We start from the raw sequence: 21,796 nt of genomic DNA on the forward strand, positions 1-21,796 counted from the left end.
TGGTAGAGGGTACTTGTTCTTAATTGTAACTTTGTTCAACTGTCTGTAATCAATACACATCCGCATAGTACCATCCTTCATCTTCACAAACGGAACTGGTGCACCTCAAGGCGACACACTAGGCCTGATGAATCCCTTATCAAGTAGCTCCTGAGGCTCTTCTTTCAATTATTTCAACTTTGCTGGTGCCATATGATACAGAGGAATAGATATAGGTTGTGCCCGGCAACAGATCAATACCAAAATCAATGTCCCTATCGGGTGGACTAGAAATGTTGTGGACTAGAAATATCTTTGCGAGTCTTGTGAGACTTGCAACTTATCAAGTCCTTGGAAGCATACGTGAAAGGCAATACCGCAAGTGCTAGCTACTTCTTAGCTGGTGCCAAGAATTGCCACTGAAAAAGTTTGATAGGATGACCAAGAGGAAGCTCCAAAAAAGAAACCACAGACAATTCATGATCCTTTGTTCACTGATTGTAACAAAATCAAGACTAAAAAGAGGAAGAGGAAATATGAGTGTCAACAAAAGGTGAGGGGCATAAATATACTATTCTATTGAACTGCATAGTCTTTGAAATAATCTAGGATGAACATTCCTGAAACAATTATGGTACTTGTATTATGTAGGGCATGCAAATAATTTTGTTATTGTGTTACCATTCCTATTGAGGCTTCTCGCTCATTATCTTTTGGACATGTTAGTATAGCTTTCAAATGGTGGTTGTGACTCAATAATGATGACTTTGTCAGTAAATGATAAAATGGTTCTATTTTCGTAGGCTAATAACCCATAATCTTATGAACTTGCTATTCACAAAAGTGGTAATCACTAACATTGTTAGCCAATTTATTTGTGTAAGTTGACATGTATGTACAAGGATGCAATCAAGGAACTAATGGTGTGGTCTTTGGAGTAACAAACATGTCCAAATTATGTAGCCTTTCTTGGTAGACGCAGTATCAGTCCTTCCTGTCTACTTGCATTTGAAATGACACCTCATATGATCGTGTAGTCTTTTAGATGATCTGTGTGTATTATTCATATAGGGTGCCTTTTATTTTTTTTTATCTCGAAACTGACAGAAACTGCCATAGTTCCAGGAGTTCATTTACTTCCTTTTGTGTTAGGTTGTTTTGTCATTACTCAACCATATATATGTATTTGTTTGATCAGTAATCATGTTCACTTATTTGACTTTATGAATGATACAATTCTATAATTTTTTACACTGACATATGTTTATTGATCAATGCAGTTAGAACATGGTCTTGGCTTACTTATCTCAGAGAGAGAGAAAGTTGTCGTTCACCAATTCATGACCACATTCCTTTCAAACTAAGCATTTTGATTATTTTATCAGTTTATATATTTATTGACACTTTTGAGCTATCAACTACGGACTTTGTTCTTGTGTAAATTATATTCTTCTGTGTTTGAACCAATGTGTACCGATTGCTGTTTTACCTAGAGAGGTTAAACTATTTTAAATATTTGGTGGTAGATTGGATATATTGAAAACTAACTTCCCTTTTAACCTTTTTAACTTTTCCATATCTCATACTTTCATTGCTTTTGTATATGGACTAAGCGAATTGAAAAAGAGTATAACAACAATGATGTATAACAACATTTTAGATTGTATGTCCAATGATGTATAACAGCAACGTTAACTGTTGGGCCCGTGCGGTGCACGGGCATGCATTAGCTAATCAAGTAACTCAAAGTTGTTCATGCCTTCAAAACCGTTTGGAATAGTATTAACAGAGTAATACATAGTTTTAACGAAAAAGGGCTAGATGTGTCCATGTACTATCAAAAATTAGTTATAGGTAGCCCCCGTTATACTATTCGACACTATCTATCCCTTCCGTTGCACATTTTAATATTTTTACCCATACATTTAACAGAGCCATTTCTAAGGACACGTGGCACGATTTTAAACAACCGACCATATACCCTGTTACCCAACCCGTTCATCCCCTACCCGAATAAACAATAGTGAACTATGAAAAGTCAGAAGCTTTGACTAACTCTCTCTTCCTCTTCAACGACTACTATACCTACACTATTCCTCCGTTGAACAATTACCAGTAAAAATTCACAAACAAAAAATATATCTCTTCTTCCTTAATTTTCAGGGGAATTGAAATAACCCCACAAAAAAGAAAAAACCTTTATTGAATCTTTTTTCTCTTTCATTTTCTTTTACTACTGCATTGACCTTACCTTTATGGGATTATGTTTATTAGGTTTGACTTTTGAAGCTGAGTGCCATTGAATGGGTTAAATGAGGAATCTTGGTTCTATAATGATGGCTGAAAAAAGGAGTTCATTAGTGTATTGTTGCTCAGGTTATTTTGGCCAAAGTCTTTAATTCCACAAAGGCCCACGTTCAGTGGAGGCCCAGTAGAGTAGCTGAGTCCAGTAGTATTAATTTATAGAATTTTCATAGGATTCTAAATAGATTCCAGAAGGAGGACACGTGTTGTCCTTAGAATTGGTTTGTTATGGTCCTTAGCTGTCACTGTTCTGTTTCCTTTTTAGGTTCATTTTCATTATATTCAAGGCATCAGAGAATTAAAATGAACTTTTTCCTTCTTCTTTAATTTATTTTCCTTCTTTTGTTTCTCATTAACTTTGTAGCAGTCAAGCTGCTACAATTTTGGTATCAGAGCCACTGATTCCGGCAATCGAAATGGTGGATAAACAACGCAATCCGTCGGGTGATGATGGAGTTAAATGAGTAGAAGCTCAACTCCAAAGCTTTATTGACAAATCTGAGAAAAGAATGGACAGAATGGAAGAAAAGAGAGCGAGCTACGAGACAAAAAATGGTAGAAGTGACTGATACTACCAAACGTATTGAAGGGATGTTATTAAAAATGAATAGTTAAAGCAAAATTGCTGGAGTTCACGGAAGCCCATTCATGGAGGCTGGATAATCTTAAGTCGCAAGTAATATGAGAAACAATACCCCAACTTTCTCCCCTAACTCAACTATTGAAAATTTTTCTCTATCAGCAACTCCACCTATACGTACACCCATTTTTAGCTCCACCACAAACCCTACTCTCAACCCGTCAGCGACGACTTTCCGTCCTATAACTAGTTCATACCCAATGACTGCACAAGCTGTTCAATCCATTCCAAGCTCAATTCCCATAACTACTCAGAATTTCCTCCCCATGGGCTCGTATCCTATGTCCATACTCCCTTACTACCTACAAAATATTCCTGTTTCATTTTCTCAAAATATTTTGAGTTCGTCTGGCCCACTTTCTTCGAATCCTACTTCTACTAGCCCTTTTTTATTCAACCCCTTTTTATAGCCTATAAACCTACTGCAAACTTCTCCAGTTCATTTTGGTAATTTTCCAGCTGCCAATACAGTATGGGCCCATTCGAATCAAGGTGCGTTAGATTATACCGGTTCATCTTCGAAATTGTCAAAGGCCAAATTATTATTTCCTGAATTCGATGATATGAACCCTTGAAGTTGGATGAGGCGATGTGAGAAATATTTTGACCTTTATAAGGTCACAGACGAGGAGAAGATGACATACATAGCCATTCATTGGAATGACTATATCGACAATTGGTTCGATAGCTATGTATTGGACCGAGGGGGAAATGTCTCTTGGGCTGAGTTTTGTTTCGATATTTGCCAAAGATTTGGTAACAACCAGCCCGTTGAAATTATTTTCACGTTTAATCATTTGGAACAGTTCACTGATGTGGATAGTTATAAAAAGAAATTTGAAGAATTAAGGTGCATGTTGACCTTGATAAACCCATTTGTCCATGAAACATATTATGTTTTATGTTTCATTGGAGGACTTAGGTCTGATATAAAACTTTTGGTGCAAGATGCTGATCCCAGAACCTTAATGGAGGCCTACAAGAAGACAAAATTGCATGAACAATCTTTTAATGCCCCGTACCAATTATGAAAATGAGCTAATTGCCTTACTACATGCTGTGGAGAAATGGAGACACTGTCTCCAACCGAATCATTTCATCATCAAAACCGACCATTTCAGCCTTCAGTTCCTAGAAGATCAACGAATTACGACCTCCCTACAGCATAAATGAGTAACTAAATTGTTAGGCCCCAGTTACAAAATTCAGTATCGCAAAGGAACTGAGAACGTAGCTGTAGATGCTCTGTCTCGAAGATTTGAGGATGGAGATTGCTATGAGATTTCAACAGCTCAGCCCAAGTGGGCCGAAGAAATTATGGCTAGCTATATTGACGATGAAGAAGCCCAGAAGTTGATTACTCAACTGAGTTTGGATCCAGCAGCAGTTGTAGGGTTACAACTTCAGGATGGAATTCTTAGACATAATGTAAAAGTATGGGTGGGGAGTCATGGGTCCATCAGACAAAAATTGATAGCAGAAATGCATTCTTTTCCTTGGGGTGGTCACTCAGGGATATTTGCTACTTAACAAAGAATCAGATCACTCTTTTACTGGCAGAGCTTATTACACGATATCAAAAACCAGATCAAAGAATCAAAGAAATAAAGGAGAAAATATTGCTTATCCGGGTCTTCTACAACCTCTGTCCATACCATCTTGTGCCTGGGAGCATTTAGCCATGGATTTCATCAGTGGTTTGCCAAAATCATATGGTAGAGACTCTATCCTGGTGGTGATTGATCGATATACTAAATTTGGATATTTTTTTACCCTGACACACCCCTACTCAGCAAACCAAATTGCCCAATTATTTTTGGATAACGTGTGCAAATTTCACGGAATGCCTAGTTTAATAGTTTCTGATTGTGACCCCATCTTCATTAGCACTTTCTGGAAAGAGCTGTTCAAGGGATTACATGTTCAGTTGAAACCAAGTACAACGTATCATCCCCAAACCGAAGGACAATCCGAAAGATTAAATAGATATTTGGAGACGTACCTCCGTCGTATGACGGTACACAAGCCCTCAGATTGGAGAAAATGGATAGCATTGGCAGAGTTTTGGTATAACTCCAATTATCACTCAACTATTGGGATGACTCCCTTCAAGGCCTTGTACGGGTATAACCCTCACCAACCCACATTTGAGTTGATTGCTCAGACAAAATTGGAGTCGGTAGATGTGATTCTGCGGGAACGACAACTGATGGCAAAGGTTCTACACGACAATTTAACCAAAGCACAAGCAAGGATGAAGGTGTATGCCGATGGGAAGAGAAAAGAGAGGAACTTTGAGGCGGGGGATTGGGTGTTCTTGAAACTACAGCCGTATCGACAGTCTTCAGTTGTAGTCCGAAGGAATTTGAAGCTATCTGCTCGTTATTTCGGACCCTATGAGGTGATTCAAAAGATTGGACCAGTCGCGTACAAACTCCACTTGCCAGAGGGATCCAAAATACACCCTGTTTTTCATGTGTCTCAACTGAAGACGAAAAATGGAGAAAAAGTATTTTCCACTCAAGATTCTCCACACTGCACAACAGATGGTCAATATTGACAGAACCCTTGAAAATTCTGGACCGACATATGGTGAAGAAGCATAATAGAGTTGTGGCCGAACAACTGGTGCAATAGGCAAACTTAGCTCCTGAGGAAGCAACATGGGACGAATACTCGTTCCTGAGAAGTCAATTTCCATACGTTGAACCTTGATTTACACCAAGGTTCTCAAGGGGATGGAGTGTAATGATGGCTGAAGAAAGGAGTTCATTAGTGTATTGTTGCTCAGGTTATTTTGGCCCAAGTCTTTAATTTCATAAAGGCCCACGTTCAACGTAGGCCTAGTAGAGTAGCTGAGTCCAGTAGTGTGAATTTACAGAATTTTCATAGGATTCTAAATAGATTCCAGAAGGAGGACACGTGTTGTCCTTAGAGTTGATTTTTTATGGTCCTTAGCTGTCCCTGTGTTGTTTCCTCTTTAGGTTCCTTTTCATTGTATTCAAGGCATCAAAGAATTATAATGAACTTTTTCCTTCTTTATTAATTTATTTTCCCTCTTTTGTTTCCTCGTTAACTTTGTAGTATACAACCACCCTTTTTCTTTCTTATTTACACCGCACCCACCCAGAAACTTCATCATAAAACTAATCAACCAAAGCACCAATACTCCCGTTTGTTTCTTGTTTCTTTTAGGAGATTTGAAAATTTTCAGTTTAGTCTTTGTTGGTTCGAAAAAAGAATCAAAAAATGGAGGGCGTGATTTCAACACAAGCGGCTTAACTGCATCATTTTTTATTGATTCTCTGTATGTTGAAGAATAAATTGTTGAACCTTCATCAGAAGTAGCGCGAAACGGGGTTCGGATCAGATGATTGGGGCTGGGTCGGGTGGGTTTGTATATTAGAGCAAAAATAGTTTGGGTGTTTAAAATACTGCCAAGTGTCCGCACGAACTGGATCCGTTAATGTGAGCGGCAGATACATTAAAAAGGCTAACGACAAGATAGATAGTGTCGAATAGTATAACGGGGCTACCTATAATTAATTTCTAATAGTACATGGGCACATCTAATCCTTTTCCGTAGTTTTAAAAGTTACGTACCATGCATCTTTCCATTAATTGTCTAACTATCAAACAAAAATATTTAGTATGAATTATTAGTCATCATATTAAGACAATTAAAATAAAACAATCATATTAGATATTCATTCAGAAGAGAAAGAAAACCTATCAAAAGCTCATAAGACAAAGACGTGTTAAAGTTGCAGCACTACTGATCTCTGTTTAATGCGTCATTCTCATATTCACTCCCCTTACCTACTAATTTCGCGTATTGACAGAATACTCATTTTTAATATGATGTTTGCTCATGTTCCTATATATTTTTATTCTTTGTTTATTTTCAGTGTGCTTTTACTAATTTGGTCTATCTGAGAAGTCACAACTCACAAGTAAGCCAAATTCAGATGTCATTATGCAATGTATTTTTATTTCTTCAACAGGGTTCATGATTTTCTAAAAAAAGATTTGGAGGGATTTTTTTTTTTTTGGGGGGGGGGGGGGGGGAGGGGGGTCGTTGCCATATATACATAAGTCTAATTTCCAGTAATTACTTCAAATAAAATACCTGATGCTCCAATGATCTTAGCCGAACAAGCCAGCAAATTCTACATAATCGGCTAAAAGAAAAGAGTTTATGTTTAGCGTACTAAAAATAATATTTATATTATCAGATGTTAATGTATAACAATGATAATTTTCACATCAAATCGGATATGATTTCTAGGAAGATAGATAAATAATCTATTACAATGGGCTAAATTATATTACTAGTATAAATAAATTTTATACTCTCAGTTTATATAAATTAGAATTCTGAACAAAAAAGGGCAAGCAATGGGATGAGCAGCTCCGCAGTTCCTATGTGATTCCCTACTTCTGACTCAGGTTAAATTTTGCTACCTGTTTTAATTTCTTTAAGGTCCAAAACGAATCTATAGTTACTCTAATTAACAATGTTTGACAGCACAGAATTCAAGGTGATGAAACAACTGCCACGTCATTGATACATTCAACTCGTGTCCATACGAATCAACATAATTTACCAAGTCATTCAAAAAATTATTTAATAGATAGATTCTTTAGAAAATTGATTTATAATCTTAAAAATTAGACAAGTTACATGATATAACACATATACATGATCTAATAGTATTTAAAAAAAATTATATTATTGATAAATATTAATTGAATATTTTCATATATTAAGCGAGCTGCCTAGGCAGATCAAATTATATTCCGGTATCCAGTGAAGCCGTGGCATAACTGGTAAAGTTGCTGCCATGTAACCGGGAGGTCACGGGTTCGAGCCGTGGAAATAGCCTCTTGCAGAAATGCAGGATAAGGCTGCGTACGATAGACCCTTGTGGTCCGACCCTTCCCCGGACCCCGCGCATAGCTGCCATTTATCTAGTGAAGCCTTGATATAAGAGCATAACCAAAAGATGATATTAGCTAGTACTCAAATTTTAGTAAACAAAATCATTTTAATCCCCCAAGTTTGTCTTAAAAATCAAACTCCTCCTCCATTCCGCTTGTCACCGGAAAAGATAACGTTCATAACGGTGTATTAAATGCTCTGCGCCCGGTAATATTTAATAAGGAATATTCTGCATCATTAAGAGCGAAGGCCCGTTACAGAGAATTTGACATTTATGTTCACCGTTACATCTTCATCAATGACCCTCATAATTGACATTAAAGGAGGGCACGATCCTAGGACCTCCTTTCCTAGACACAACTATAAATAGTGAGCCCAGTTATCATTGTAAGGGACACGAATGTTTTGGCTAAACTTACACTACATTCTATACAAAGCTTAATACTATCTTACTTTCCCACTTTTTGATCTCATCATTGCCGTGCCCGAAAACCTTATTCCCGGAATTGTCATCTCTCCTGCTTCATCTATATTTAAAACTAAGTTTTATACATTTCTTCAATTATTGCATTATTTCAGGATCAAATTAATTCACTTGTCTAGAAATCACATATAAATTCAATTGTACCATTTTATGGGTAAACAGTTTGGCGCCCACCGTGGGGCCTAGACAGCCGTGCAATTAAATTGATCCTTGCTTTTTTTACTAACGTGTTTTGATTATTTTGTCTTAGAAAAAATTACAAAAAATGGCAGATAACACTGTTAACAACACGCACAACCCTGAAATTCGAGGGGATCAGCCTCTTTTCGAGGATTCAATTAGTGACACCCGCAATGAGGGGAATGACGCCACGTCGGTGCATGACAGGCAGTACCCTCCACAGGTTCGGGAGACAACTCCCGATGATACTGATGAGGAGCATGTCGTGGATGCGGTGAGGGTCCTGCAAGAGCAACAAGCAATCATTCCAGGCCATCTCACGCGACATGATAAGGTTATGACGGAGCTGAAGCAGGCGCTATCCGGGGCTTCGAATAATGCAAACAGACGAGATCCAATTCCTCCCGGTATTTCCGCAAACCAAACAACGTAGAGAGTCGACAACAACACTCCTAGGGGTGAAGCTAGCTCCGATGGGACTGGGGGGGAGCGGATCCGGTCTCAACAACGAGAACGACCCGTTCAAGAATGAACTTTTACGGTTTATGAGGGAAGTAAATGCCCGCATGGACCAAATCCAGGGCGCGCCACCAGTATTGAAAGGCCCGGACTCGAAGAAGTGTACTTAATTGCCGTAAAAGCCGAGTGCGGCACCAAAACTAATCCCGAAGCGGTTCAAAATACCTGAAGTGCCAAAGTATGACGGGACTTCAAACCCACAGGAGCATATTACCACCTACACAATGGCGGTAAAAGGAAATAATTTAGATCTTCATAAAATTGAATCTGTGTTGCTAAACAAATTTGGAGAAACTCTCACGAGGGGAGCTCTAACGTGGTATTAATTATTACCTGAGCATTCCATAGATTCCTTTGAGATGCTCGCGGATTCTTTCATCAAGGCTCATGCTGGGGCCAGAAAAGTATAAGCCCGGAAGTCCGACATATTCAGGATCGCATATGGAGAATTCGAATTATTACAAGAGTTCGTTACCCGATTCTAGAAAGAAAGAATGTTGCTCCTGGCTGTTCCGGATGAATGGGAAGCTGAAGCATTCACCAAATGATTGAATCCGAGAAGCTCAGACGCTTCCCGGAATCTGAAGTAGAGCCTGCTTGAGTTTCAAGCAACAACTTGGGCAGATGTCCACAAATGGTACGAGTCAAAGATAAGGATCGAAGATGACCAGGTCGGTTCTACATCATCGGCCAAAGGATGGGAGAAGAGCAGAGAAAAATCAAAGGATGACTACAACGCAGACATATAGACTTTGAGGGGCCGGCTTTTGCCTTACGAGCGGACCGAAGGCCGTGGCAGAAACTTCCGGGCAGCAAACAAGTTCACCATTGACAGAGGGACCGATTGTGGTCAAAACAATAGATCACTTCAGGATAAAGAGACGCCGGGGTCTCAGGATCCTTCTTACCCAAAGTTATCTGAATATATGTTCAACGTCAATATAGCGGAGTTGGTGTCAGCCATGAGAAACATTAAAGAGGCACGATTCCCGAGACCTATGAGATCTGATTCCAGCCAGAGGGATCCCAACTTATGGTATGAATACCACGAGACAAACGACCACCGAACATGGGACTGTCTACACTTCCGGGAAGAGGTGGAAACACTATTGAAGAATGGTCACCTCAAAAAATTCTTGAGTGACCGAGCTAAGAACAATTATGGTCATAACATAGATACTGCAAAACCTTCGAAAGAAGGAGAAGAACCCCCACGCCAAACGATCAATATGATATTCGGAGGGAATGAGATTAATGGGGTCAACTTTTCGGCAGCGAAGAAGACGAAAGTATCAATAACTCATAGTAAAAGACTCCAGGAAGACGATATCACTTTCACAGAGGAGGACGCAGACGGATTGCCATTACCACACAACGATGCACTTGTAATTTCTTTAAATGTGTTGGATTTTAAGATTAAACGTGTTTTAGTGGATCCAGGAAGTTCGGCTAATATTATACAATTGAGAGTATTGGAGCAAGCTAAATTCACCAGAAGCATTATTCCGGCAACAAAGCTCCTCATTGGATTCAACCTTGCGAGCGTGACGACCCGGGGAGAGATTTTACTACTCGCGAACGTTGAAAGAGTAATGAAAATAACTCTTTTCGAAGTAGTAGATGGTTACATGGGATACAATATCATCTTGAGAAGGTCATGGTTACACAAGATGAAAGTTGTACCCTCAACATATCACTAATTGCTGAAGTTTCCATCGCCCAAAGGAATCAAGTAGATAAGAGGTGATCAACCGGCAGCAAGGGAGATGAATGCAATTTCGATTTCTAGTAGCAAAGGGAAGGAGCACACGGCATAGCAATTACAAGAACAGGCACCTACTCCCGAGCTAGAAGAAGTTAGCTCGGGATCAGGGTCGTCAGAACATTATCAGGTGCCGAGATATTTCCAAGTTCCAGAAGAGACGGACGCAACGAAGTCCACAACGGAGAAACTGGAGCAAGTTGCATTGTTCTAAGAATTCCTAGAAAGAAAATTTTATTTGGGGACAGGACTACACCCGGAGCTCAGGTATGGTTTTATTGAATTCCTTAAATTTAATGCCGATTATTTTGCATGGTCGTACGAGGATATGACAGGTGTCCCGACGGAAGTATCCATGCACAAGCTGAGTTTGGATCCCAACGTACCTTCGGTTAGACAAAAGAAACACCCTATTGTTAAGGCCAGGAATAAATTTGTCAAAGATGAGGTAACCCGCTTGCTTAATATCGGTTCGATTCGAGAGTTATGATATCCGGACTGGCTAGCCAATGTAGTAGTAGTTCCTAAGAAGAACAATAAATTTTGCGTGTGTGTAGACTATAAAGACCTTAATAAGGCGTTCCTGAAAGACTCGTTCCCACTGCCAAATATCGATCAAATTATTTATTCCACGTCCGGGCACGAGTTAATGAGTTTCCTCGATGTTTATTCCGGGTACAACCAAATCAAGATGAACCCGGAAGATCAGGAAAAGACTTCGTTTATAATAAATTTTGATACATATTGTTACAATGTGATACCCTTCGGGTTGAAAAATGCCAGAGCCACATATCAACGGCTCATAAATAAGATGTTTGAAAAGCAAATAGGAAAGACTATGGAAGTTTATATAGACGATATGCTCGTTAAGTCTTTGAATGCAGGTGACCACCTTATGCATTTGGAAGAAATATTCGACATCCTGAGGAAACATAACATGAAACCTAATCCCGAGAAGTGCGCGTTTGGGGTCAGTTCTGGTATGTTTCTAGGATTTCTGGTCTCACAAAGGGGAATTGAGGTAAACCCCGACAAAATCAAGGCCATAGAGGATATCCCTGATCAATTGTCGAACGTAAAAGAATTCCAAAGGCTCACAGGAAGATTAGCAGCTTTGAGCAGGTTCATTTCCCGGTGGTCGAAAAAATGTCATCGCTTCTTCACACTGCTCAAAAAGAAAAATAATTTCAAATGGACACCAGAGTGCCAATAGTCTCTGAGGGTCCTGAAGAAGTACATATCAAGCCCTTCATTGCTCTCAAATCCAAAAGAAGGTGAAACATTGCTAGTCTACCTCGTGGTTTCAAAAGTTGCGGTAAGTGCGGTTTTAGTTAGAGAGGACGAAGGTATGCAATTTCCCATTTATTACGTTATCAAAATTTTAATGGGAGCAGAAACTCGCTACCCATATTTGGAAACACTGTCCTTAGCTCTCGTAGTCGCCGCTCGGAAGCTAAGGCCCTATTTCCAATGCCATCCGATAGCTCTGATAACTACTTTCCCTTTGCGAAACATCCTTCATAAACCCGAGCTCTCGGGCAGATTGGCCAAATGGGCCGTTAAAATGAGTGAGTTCGACATAAAATATAAACCAAGGACTGCAATTAAGTCTCAAGTCTTGGCTGACTTCATGGCTGATTTCAGTCTGGGACTACTGCATCTGGCAACCAAGGAGGCAGTAATGGTGTCAGGATCGACATCGGGGCTTCGGACCTAATTTTACGGACTAAGATTCCAACGTAAAAGTGTTCAGACTCAGAATAGTCTTAATCACACTTTCGGGGGAAACCTTAAGGCAAGCCATTAGAACGATTCCTTTAACTAACAATGAAGCAGAGTATGAAGCTTTGATTGTAGGGCTCAAATTGGCCCGGGGACTTGATTATGAGGTTATCGAAATCAAATATGACTCACAGATGGTGGTAAATCAGGTCTACGGGATCTTTGATACCAAAGAAGAACGTATGCAATAATACATGGTAAAGGTCCAGGCTCTTTTTGGCACGATTCCGGGAGTGTTCAATTACTCATATCCCAAGGGAGGATAACGCAGAAGCGGACACACTAGCAAACTTAGGATCATCGACGGAAATAAAGGGATAGGAGTCCGGGACAATAGTGCTACTGATGAACTCAGTCCTGGATACAGATGGTTACTATGAGGTAAATTCGACTAGTCTGGTCTGGGACTGGAGAAATGAAATAATCGACTATCTCGAGCACGGGAAGTTGCCCGAAGATCCCAATGCATCATAGGCGTTACGCGTCAAAGCTGCATGTTATAGCTTCAAGAGAGGCCAATTATATAGAAAATCCTTCCAAGGCTCGCTGACCCAGTGCTTAGGAGCGTCAGAAGCTAATTATGTCATGGGAGAAGTCCACGAATGGATATACGGCAATCACTCGAGCGTAGATTCTTTGGTGCTGAAGTTGGTTCGGGTAAGATATTATTGGCCTCACATGGAACAATATGCCAAATACTTTGGACGAAAATGTGATAAGTGACAATGCTACGCACCATTAGTACACCAACCGGCAGAACCCTTACATTCGGTTTTGTCCCTATGGTCGTTCATGAAATGGGGGATGGACATCGTCGGACTGCTGCCACCAGCTCCTGGGAAGGTAAGGTTTCTTTTAATTCTGACTGACTATTTTTCTAAATGTGTGGAAGCAGGTCCTTATCAGCAGATCGGAGAATGCGAAGTGGTTGATTTCCTGTGGTAAAATATAATTTGTAGGTTCGGAATACCAAAAGAGATAGCATGCGACAATGGACTACAATTTATCGGTGTAAGAGTTACAAAGTTCCTCGAAGATTTGAAGATAAAGAGGATCACATCTTCTCCTTATCATCCGAGCGCAAATGGTCAAGCAGAGTTAACAAACAAAGTGATTATTCAAAATCTCAAAAAAATGTCAGAAGCAGCAAAAGGCAAATGGACCGAAGAATTGTCCGGAGTCCTATGGGCCTACCGAACAACGGCCAAATCGAGCACAAGAGAAACTCTTTTTTCCCTTCTGTACGGTGCTGAAGCCCTAATCCCGGTGGAAGTGGGTGAACCGACTTTGAGATATTTTCGGGCAAATGAAGAATCTAACAATGAAGCAATGTTAATCAACTTGGAACTGCTCGAGAAACGCAGGGACTTGGCGCATATAAGAATGGCAGCTCAAAATCAGAGATTGGAGCAATATTATAATCGAAGAACCAACCGCCGTTATTTCAAAGTAGGAGACTTGGTTCTGAGGATAGTAAACCAAAACACCCGAGAGCTCAACGCGGGGAAGCTAGGTCCAATGTGGGAAGGTCCCAACCGGATTTCAGCTATCACTGGGAAAGGTTCATACTAGTTGGAGATCCAGAATGGAGACAAGTTGCCTAGCAATTGGAATGTGGCATACCTCAAAAGATATTATTGCTGATGAATATTATTCAAGCAGAAAGTATGTGCTGCACTCTTTTTTCCTTCGTTCAGTTTTTGTCCCAATTGGGTTTTTCTGGCAAGGTTTTTAATGAGGTAGCGATAGAAAGCACACTACGGAGACAATACGACCTTTGATAGCAAGGAAAACAAATAAGTTTTCACTTGGGGGCGGTTAGATAATCTTCGGATCGATAGCAAATTCCTACTGGGAAGTTAAGTTTGCTACCGAACAAAGGTTACCCGACCGTTCACAAGCACAAACCACTAGAAGATTGTTAGATATTCTTTTGCTCGATAGCATGAATTCCTAAGGGGAAGTAAGGTATGTTGCTGAGTTAAGGATTATCTAGCAATTCATTTGTGGAATTGATTTCGTCTAAGTCACACCTCTATTTGAGGTTATGAAACGGTTGATGCAATAGTAATACCCAACAGATAGTCGGGGTCGAATTTCACAGGGAGCTATTGACAAGAGTTGACTCTATGACCGTACAATTCTGGATTGCAGCCGTATCTCTCATATTCTGTGGTCCGCACAATTCTTGGTGCGGTCGCACAGGGCTCTTCTGCGGACCACACATTTATGAGTGCGGACGCACAATTATTGTGCAATCCGCATTTCTTTTTGAGCTTGAAATGAGACTCTCTGAACTTTAGCTTTTGCATAGCTTCTGCGGCCGCAAAATAATTATGCGGTCCGCACTTTGCACTTGGACTCTTTTCAATTTCCTTCACATTCTGCGGCCGTAGATGAAAATCTGTGGTCTGCACTTGAGCTTCTGGGCCTGATTTTTGTCCTTGAGTTCAGATCACTCCTTCTTGAGTTGGATTTTATCTTAGTGGCTCATTTTCCAATACTCCTGCAATTAAGTATATTTCATCAGTTTTCGAAAATATAACTAAGCACATTTGGACTACAACGAAAGCTAAAAGGTGCTAATAAGTATTCAAAATCTCTACTTATCAACTCCCCCAAACTTAAGCTTTTGCTTGTCCTCAAGCAAATAAGGTAATTCCCACCTCCACAAGATAAGAGCTATTCCAGCTAATCTAAGGTGTATCAAACACACATCAATTAGGACCAACAATTACCCACAACACTTATGAATTATCAACAAGGCAATGATTTGAAGTTTTAAGCACAAATAATTCTAATGTGACTCTTGAGCATCAAGAGTTGACTTTATTCATCAAGGAAGCTTGCTCTTTCATGTAGGTCATTGTGGATCCCAAACTCCTCTTACTCTACACTCCGTTAGCATATCTCACTTAAGAATGTAGCAATCAATTCAAGGATTTGTGAAAAGCTCGCTCATCTCTCTCAAAAGAATGCCACAAGTACGGCTCTAAGTACCATATGCTTGCCCCTCTTGTAAATCACCACTAATGTAAGTTCATTCGACTTGAAATCACGTAGGGCTTTTTCGGATGAAGGCTTTTGGACTAAGGTAGGAAATGTTGGAATAGAATGGGTTCATCTTTCCTTAAGCACTCAATTTTCCCTTTTTGGCTCATGCTTTGCCGACTCTTTGAGGTATTTTCTTTTTTCCTTAGGGGAACTAGAGAGACTTAACATCACTCTTTCTTGGTCATGATATTCATTTTCTCCTTCTTTGTTTTCTCCATGCTTTGCATCGTTGATTTTCTTTGAATCCCTTCAACTCTTCAACTTATTCACTTTCTTTTTGCATTTTTCTTTTGTTCTTTCTTTCTTTCTTTTTTCTTTGCCTTTCCTTTTTTTCATTTCTTTTCTCTTTTTTGTACCTTGATACCACCTTCAAACTCCTCGTCTCTCCCCCAAACTTATATTATAGCCAATTGTTTCTCGTGTTAAGGAAAGCTCGGGTGCCAAGAGAGGGTCACTACAAAATGGGTAAAGGCTTGTAACATGGTTATCAAATGAGAAAGGTTTTAGACTCAAAAGGGTTGACTAAGGATAACAATATTGGTGGGCCATGGAAAATTTCAAAACGGGTCAAGGAGAGCCTACAATCACTTCTCAAGCCAAGCAAAACTTAAAATTTTGCCTAGAAACACATTCGGGGCAAGTTCTAAACCATTCGCACAGGTACTTAGACTTGCAACAAAATATCTCACCTCTCACACAACTGGATTGTTAAAGAGGATAGAGTCGAGGGCCCACAACAGCCATATTCGAGATTGAACATCACTAATGGTTCAACTAAATCACTCGATGATTGCTTAAGTCAACACAAGAGTCAAAATGTCACTAACTAGAGCTATTTCTTTCCAAGAACTTGTCTTTAATCATAAGCATGTAGTTAAGTGTGTTGGTACCAATTGAAGCATACTTGACTCTTCTAATTCGACTCAATTAGGTTCTCTTATTCATTATTACTACTGTTCTCACCTAAACATAAAAAATGGACTCTGTCACGACCCAAAATCCATAAAGGTCGAGATGGCGTCGGACACCGCTGTCAGGCAAGCCAACAATAAATACTAAATAAATTCTCATTTTAATATTTTTGAAATCATAGTTGTTCCCCTCAATTAAATAGCAGAAGATGAAGTTTACAAAATACGTAATAATATCTTTAAAAATTTCTAATACAGTGCAACCCATAATCATCCCAAAACCCGTTGTCACAAGTGCATGAGCATTTACTAGGGAATTAAGAACAAAATACAACATCTGTCCAGAATACAAATTAGACAGGAAAATATAATAACTCTGAAGGAGACTCTATTAGTTGCGGATCGTAATACAGAATGCAGATCACCTATGTCCCCATAATTATTAACCACACCTCTGCGCCCACAAGGCCGCTAAACATATATGTACCTGCACAATAAAATGTGCAGCAAGTACAGCATGAGTACGAAAAATAATGTGTACCCAGTAAGTATCAAGCCTAATCTCGAAGAGGTAGATATGAGATGGCCGACTTTGACACTCACTAAGAGTCAATAACAATAAATAAAATAAAAATAGAAATATCTAGATCAACATGATTTATAGAATTTACAATGATTTTCTTTAACCACCATAAATAATTAAATTTCTTCAAATGCAATAATTCTCAATATATTAATTAAATTCCTTCAATTCAAATAAATTTCTAATTTATCAATTAGCCTCATTTACAGGAATAACAATAATTTTCTTAAAAAGCAGAGATAATAAATTCTTTAAATTCCTAAGATTTCCAATTTATCAATTTGCTTCAGAAGCTGCAATAAACTATCAAAATATCGCGTAATATTATTATTAAGCACGATTTCTGTCGAGGTCGTACGACCCAATGCAGAGTGTCGTGTACACTGCCGAGGGACGTGCGGTACGATCTATAGATGCATTTATCCTGCCGAGGCGTTCGGCCCGCTCCACAAGAAAGGAGGACATTTTCTTATGTACCTCTGGAAGGAGAGTATATTCATTAAAAGATCAATTCGAGAGGATGAACAATTTCTTTTAACAATTCATTAATTTAAACAAAAAATTTAAGCATATGAGATTTTTATCTTTTAATATTAATTAAACAAAGAATACAATTTGCACAAGTAATTCATGCTTTGAGTCCTAAACTATCCGGACTTTAGCATTTAATAGTAGCTACGCACTGACTCTCGTCACCTCGTGCGTACGTAGCCCCCCACAATTAGTAACAATTATTAATTTAATTACCTATGGGGTAATTTCTCCCTCACAAGATTAGACAAGAGACTTACCTTGTCTCAAAGTCCACTTTCCGATTACCACGTCGCGTAAATTTCTCAATTCGATGCCGAAAAATTCGAAGCTATCCAAATATTATACAAATAATTAATACATGTTCAATAATTCGAATTTAGGCTATTAAATAAATTACCCTAACCAAAACGGTAAAATTTCTAAAATTAATCCCGGGCCCATATGCCCGGATTCAGGAAATATTTGGATGAAAACGTTACCCATAATCTCAAGAACTCAAATATATAATTTCTACCCAATTCCATAACCACTTTCGTGGTTAATATCTTGTTTTAATAAAAATCTAGGTTTTTCATCTAAACCTTTGATTTCTAAGATTTACTAGTTATAATCTACCCATTATCTATGTATGTAACTCAAGGGGGTGTAGAATTAACTTACCTTCCAATTGCTAGTTGAAATTCCCCTCTCAAAAGCTCTGAAATCGCCCGGAAATGGAGGAAAAATAGACAAAAATGAACTGAGTTTCGTCTGTTTTAAGGTTCTGCCCAAACAAGTTTTTCTCACCTGCGGAGCAGTACCGCACATGCGGCTTTCGCACCTGGGGAAATTTCTCGCAGGTGCGCATTTCCACCTTTGGCCTGGCACCGCACCTGCGGACAAAATGCTCGCTTCTGCGCAAGCGCAGATGCGCCCATTCCTTCGCATCTGCGGTTGCTGGGCAGCTCCTCTCCTTCGCACCTGCGACTTATGGCTCACATCTGCGGCTTATGGCTCGCACATGCGCAGGTGCGATTCTGACAGAAGCTGGAAGCTTCAGTTCTGGTTCCCAATTTCCAACTTGGTCCGAGCCTCGTCCGATTGACACTCGGGGTCCCCGGGACCCCGCCCGAACATACCAACAAGTTTGAAATTATAAAACGGACTCGCTCGAACCCTCGGAACGTGTAAAACAACATCAAAACTAAGAATCACACCTCAAATCAAATTGATTCAACTTAAAATTTTCAAGTTCTTTAATTTACTTCCAATACGCCGAAACATACTTAAACTTCTCGGAATGACACGAAATTTTGCGTGCAATTCTTAAATCACTATGCGGAACTATTCTCAGACTCGAAATTCCAAACAGACTTCAATTACTCCAAAACCTAATCCAAACCAAATTTAAAAAACTTTAAACCTTCAAATAGTTGATTTTCACTATTAAGCGCCAAAACGCTCCCGGATTATCCAAAACCCGATTCGAACATACGCCCAAGTCTGAAACTATCATACGAACCTATTTGAACCGTCAAATCCCGATTTCGAGGTCGTTTTCTCAAAATATTGACCGAAGTCAAACTTGCCCTTTTAAAGACAAACTAAGGAACCAATTGTTCCGATTTCAACCCGATCACTTCCAAATTCCGAACCAACCATTCCCGCAAGTCATAAATTCATAAAAGCACATTTGGGAAGTCTTATTTAGGGAAACAGGGTTCTAACAGTCGAAACGACCGATTGGGTCGTTACAGACTCAATCCCTTAAGAAGGTTATCACGCCATCCATCGTTGGGAAGAGTCACTCGGTTCACACAAAAACCACATTTGGAAAGAACCGTGGCATTAAGAAAACCAAAGGCTTTACTTAAATATTAAAATAAACTACTAAATTAAAAAGAAGCTTTTAAAGTAAATAAGAAGCTATTAGACTAAACATTGATTACTAAGAAAACAAAATAAAGAAGCTATAAGGTAAGCTACTGAAAGCATAAATGAATATACAAAATGAGAGAGGAAAAAAAGAAAATATATACATCAATTGAGAGAGATAAAAATATGTACATACTGAAAATAAAAAGAGAATGTTATCAGTTATTACATGCCAATGTCAAATGTCAAATCAAATAAACTCCACCCCCGAATAAAGATAAGCATTGTCCTCAATGCCTAACAAAATAAAAAATAAGGAAGGGAAAGAGTAGAGAGGACTCCCTATGTGGTGTCCGTGGCAGCATCACCTCCCTCATTCTCCTCCAACTGGATCTCATCATCCTCTGCTCGGGGAGTAGCTGGGTTGGTGAACATCTGTAGCAGCGCCTCAATAGTATGGGCAGCGAGATCTGGCTCCTCAAACTGGCTAGCTGGTGCCACTGGTGCTGATGGTGCTGCTGGGTCTATTGGTACTAATGGAGCTGTCTCCATCAGTAAGTCAAACGGAAGGTCTCCAGCGTCTGCTATCTTGGTCACCTCTCGTCTCAACTTGTCAACTGATTTCTTCGAAGCCTGGGTTTTCCTCATCTTCTTCACTTGCTTCACAAGCTCCTCAATTGCTCCCCCATGCGCCACCAAAGTGTCCATGATTGTCTTCTGATTCTCCAATATCTTTTTCAAAGTTTCCTCTACTGTCAAAGGAATCTGGGATGCTGGGGTAGAAGTTTGTGCTGCAACAACACTGGATAGGTCAGACAACTTTATAGTAGCTATCTGCATCTAGTTGTTTATACTCTCCAGTGCCTGGGAGACTCGCAACGCAGAAAGTGGATAAGTAGAAGAGGACGAAACTGATGGTGATGTCCTTGAAGATGGAGGTGGAGGCATGACAGTTGTATCGGTGGAAGACCTGGCTGCTGTGGAAGGCATGGCTGCTGAATCTGCAACTACCACCGATGGCTCATCAGACTGGCCTACGGTAGTAGTCGACTTACCCTTGTTCTTCGGGTTCCTCTGGCCCTTCAGAGAGTACCAGGTGAAGGGCTTCTTAGCCCGAACCTTCGTATCAAAGCTCTTGGACTCCACCCCCGCATCCGTACAATACTCCGTGATGGTGTTGGGATACGGATAGGAGCTGTCACCCTACCTAATGACCAGAGATATGTTGGCCGACATGATGGCAACCACATTGATTGGGTACCCGGCCATAATTGAGGCAACTAGGACTGCCCATGGGACTAGGAGATTCTTTTCATTCTGGCTTGGATCTATTCGACTGCACACAAATGTCTGCCAACCTTTTGCTTCAAAGTTGATAGTGTTCCGCTAAATAGGAACCCCTGCTGTGATCCATGGTGGTGGTGGCCCCGGAGCTTCCAGAAGCTCAGCTAGCGATGGGTGAGCTACATCGCCCATAGCCAGCTTTTCCAAGTATTGCACCGGCTCCACATCCTCCAACCTTAGGTATGCGTTCAGGGTGGTTTGGTCAAACCTCACTTTCAAGTTCCTCAATTTCGTCACTTTGGTCCCCTTCTTGATGTGTGCCACATTGGCATAAAATTCCCGGACCAAGTGCTCTTTGGCATCTACTACACTTTGAGTGAACCATGTCCACCATTTTTTCTCCCGAAATTGTCTTAACATATTTGGGTTGTATCTATCCAAATCTTCCAACACAAACTGCCGCTCAAGAGTGAGAGATCTTTGCGGCCACTACTCTTGGAACCTATTGAATGCAGTCAGGTCACAAACCTATCTTCCCAAACTTCCTTCTTCTTTGACCTCTCGAGGCCTGCAACTCTGGTATCGCCCCCCGGACATCATTCAGGATCTCATCCACCTCCACTGTAGTAGCTAGTGTGTCGGGGGCATGTGTAGATGAAGGCTCCGAAGCCTGACTATTCCCTTCCGACCCCTCAGAAGTACTCTCAGAAGAGGTAAGCTCATTTCTCAATCGGTATTTGTCCTGGGGAAGCTGTGGTTGTGATATCACAATAGACTGCCTTTGCACTGAGTCACCTCCGATGCTTCCCTAGACGGGGCATATGAACTTGATTCGGAGGGCTCCGGCTGTCTACCTCGGCCTGTTGTTTCCTTCTTACTGATCACTTTTTGGAGGGCGAAGGGTAAGGTGCTTTTTCCTCTGCCTCTGTAAGGTTCACCCCTCCCCTTTGATGTATCACCACAACCACGTGATCTAACCATATT

The 21,796-nt window shown here is 40.1% G+C and overlaps 2 protein-coding genes across 2 annotated transcripts; both read left to right on the forward strand.

The window, feature by feature from the left end:
• The first annotated feature begins 9,974 nt into the window (after positions 1-9,974).
• On the forward strand, positions 9,975-10,748 carry LOC138908685 (uncharacterized). Its single transcript, XM_070199366.1, has one exon. The coding sequence runs from the start codon at positions 9,975-9,977 to the stop codon at positions 10,746-10,748; it is 774 nt and encodes a 257-aa protein (XP_070055467.1).
• A 900-nt stretch (positions 10,749-11,648) lies between these two features.
• Positions 11,649-14,164, forward strand: LOC138908686 (uncharacterized). Its single transcript, XM_070199367.1, has 2 exons — positions 11,649-11,932; positions 13,552-14,164. Exons 1-2 carry the CDS (start codon positions 11,649-11,651, stop codon positions 14,162-14,164), a joined length of 897 nt encoding a protein of 298 aa, XP_070055468.1.
• Positions 14,165-21,796: the final 7,632 nt, after the last annotated feature.

This window comes from Nicotiana tomentosiformis, chromosome 3 (assembly GCF_000390325.3).
Source record: "Nicotiana tomentosiformis chromosome 3, ASM39032v3, whole genome shotgun sequence".
Classification (NCBI taxonomy): Eukaryota; Viridiplantae; Streptophyta; class Magnoliopsida; order Solanales; family Solanaceae; genus Nicotiana; species Nicotiana tomentosiformis.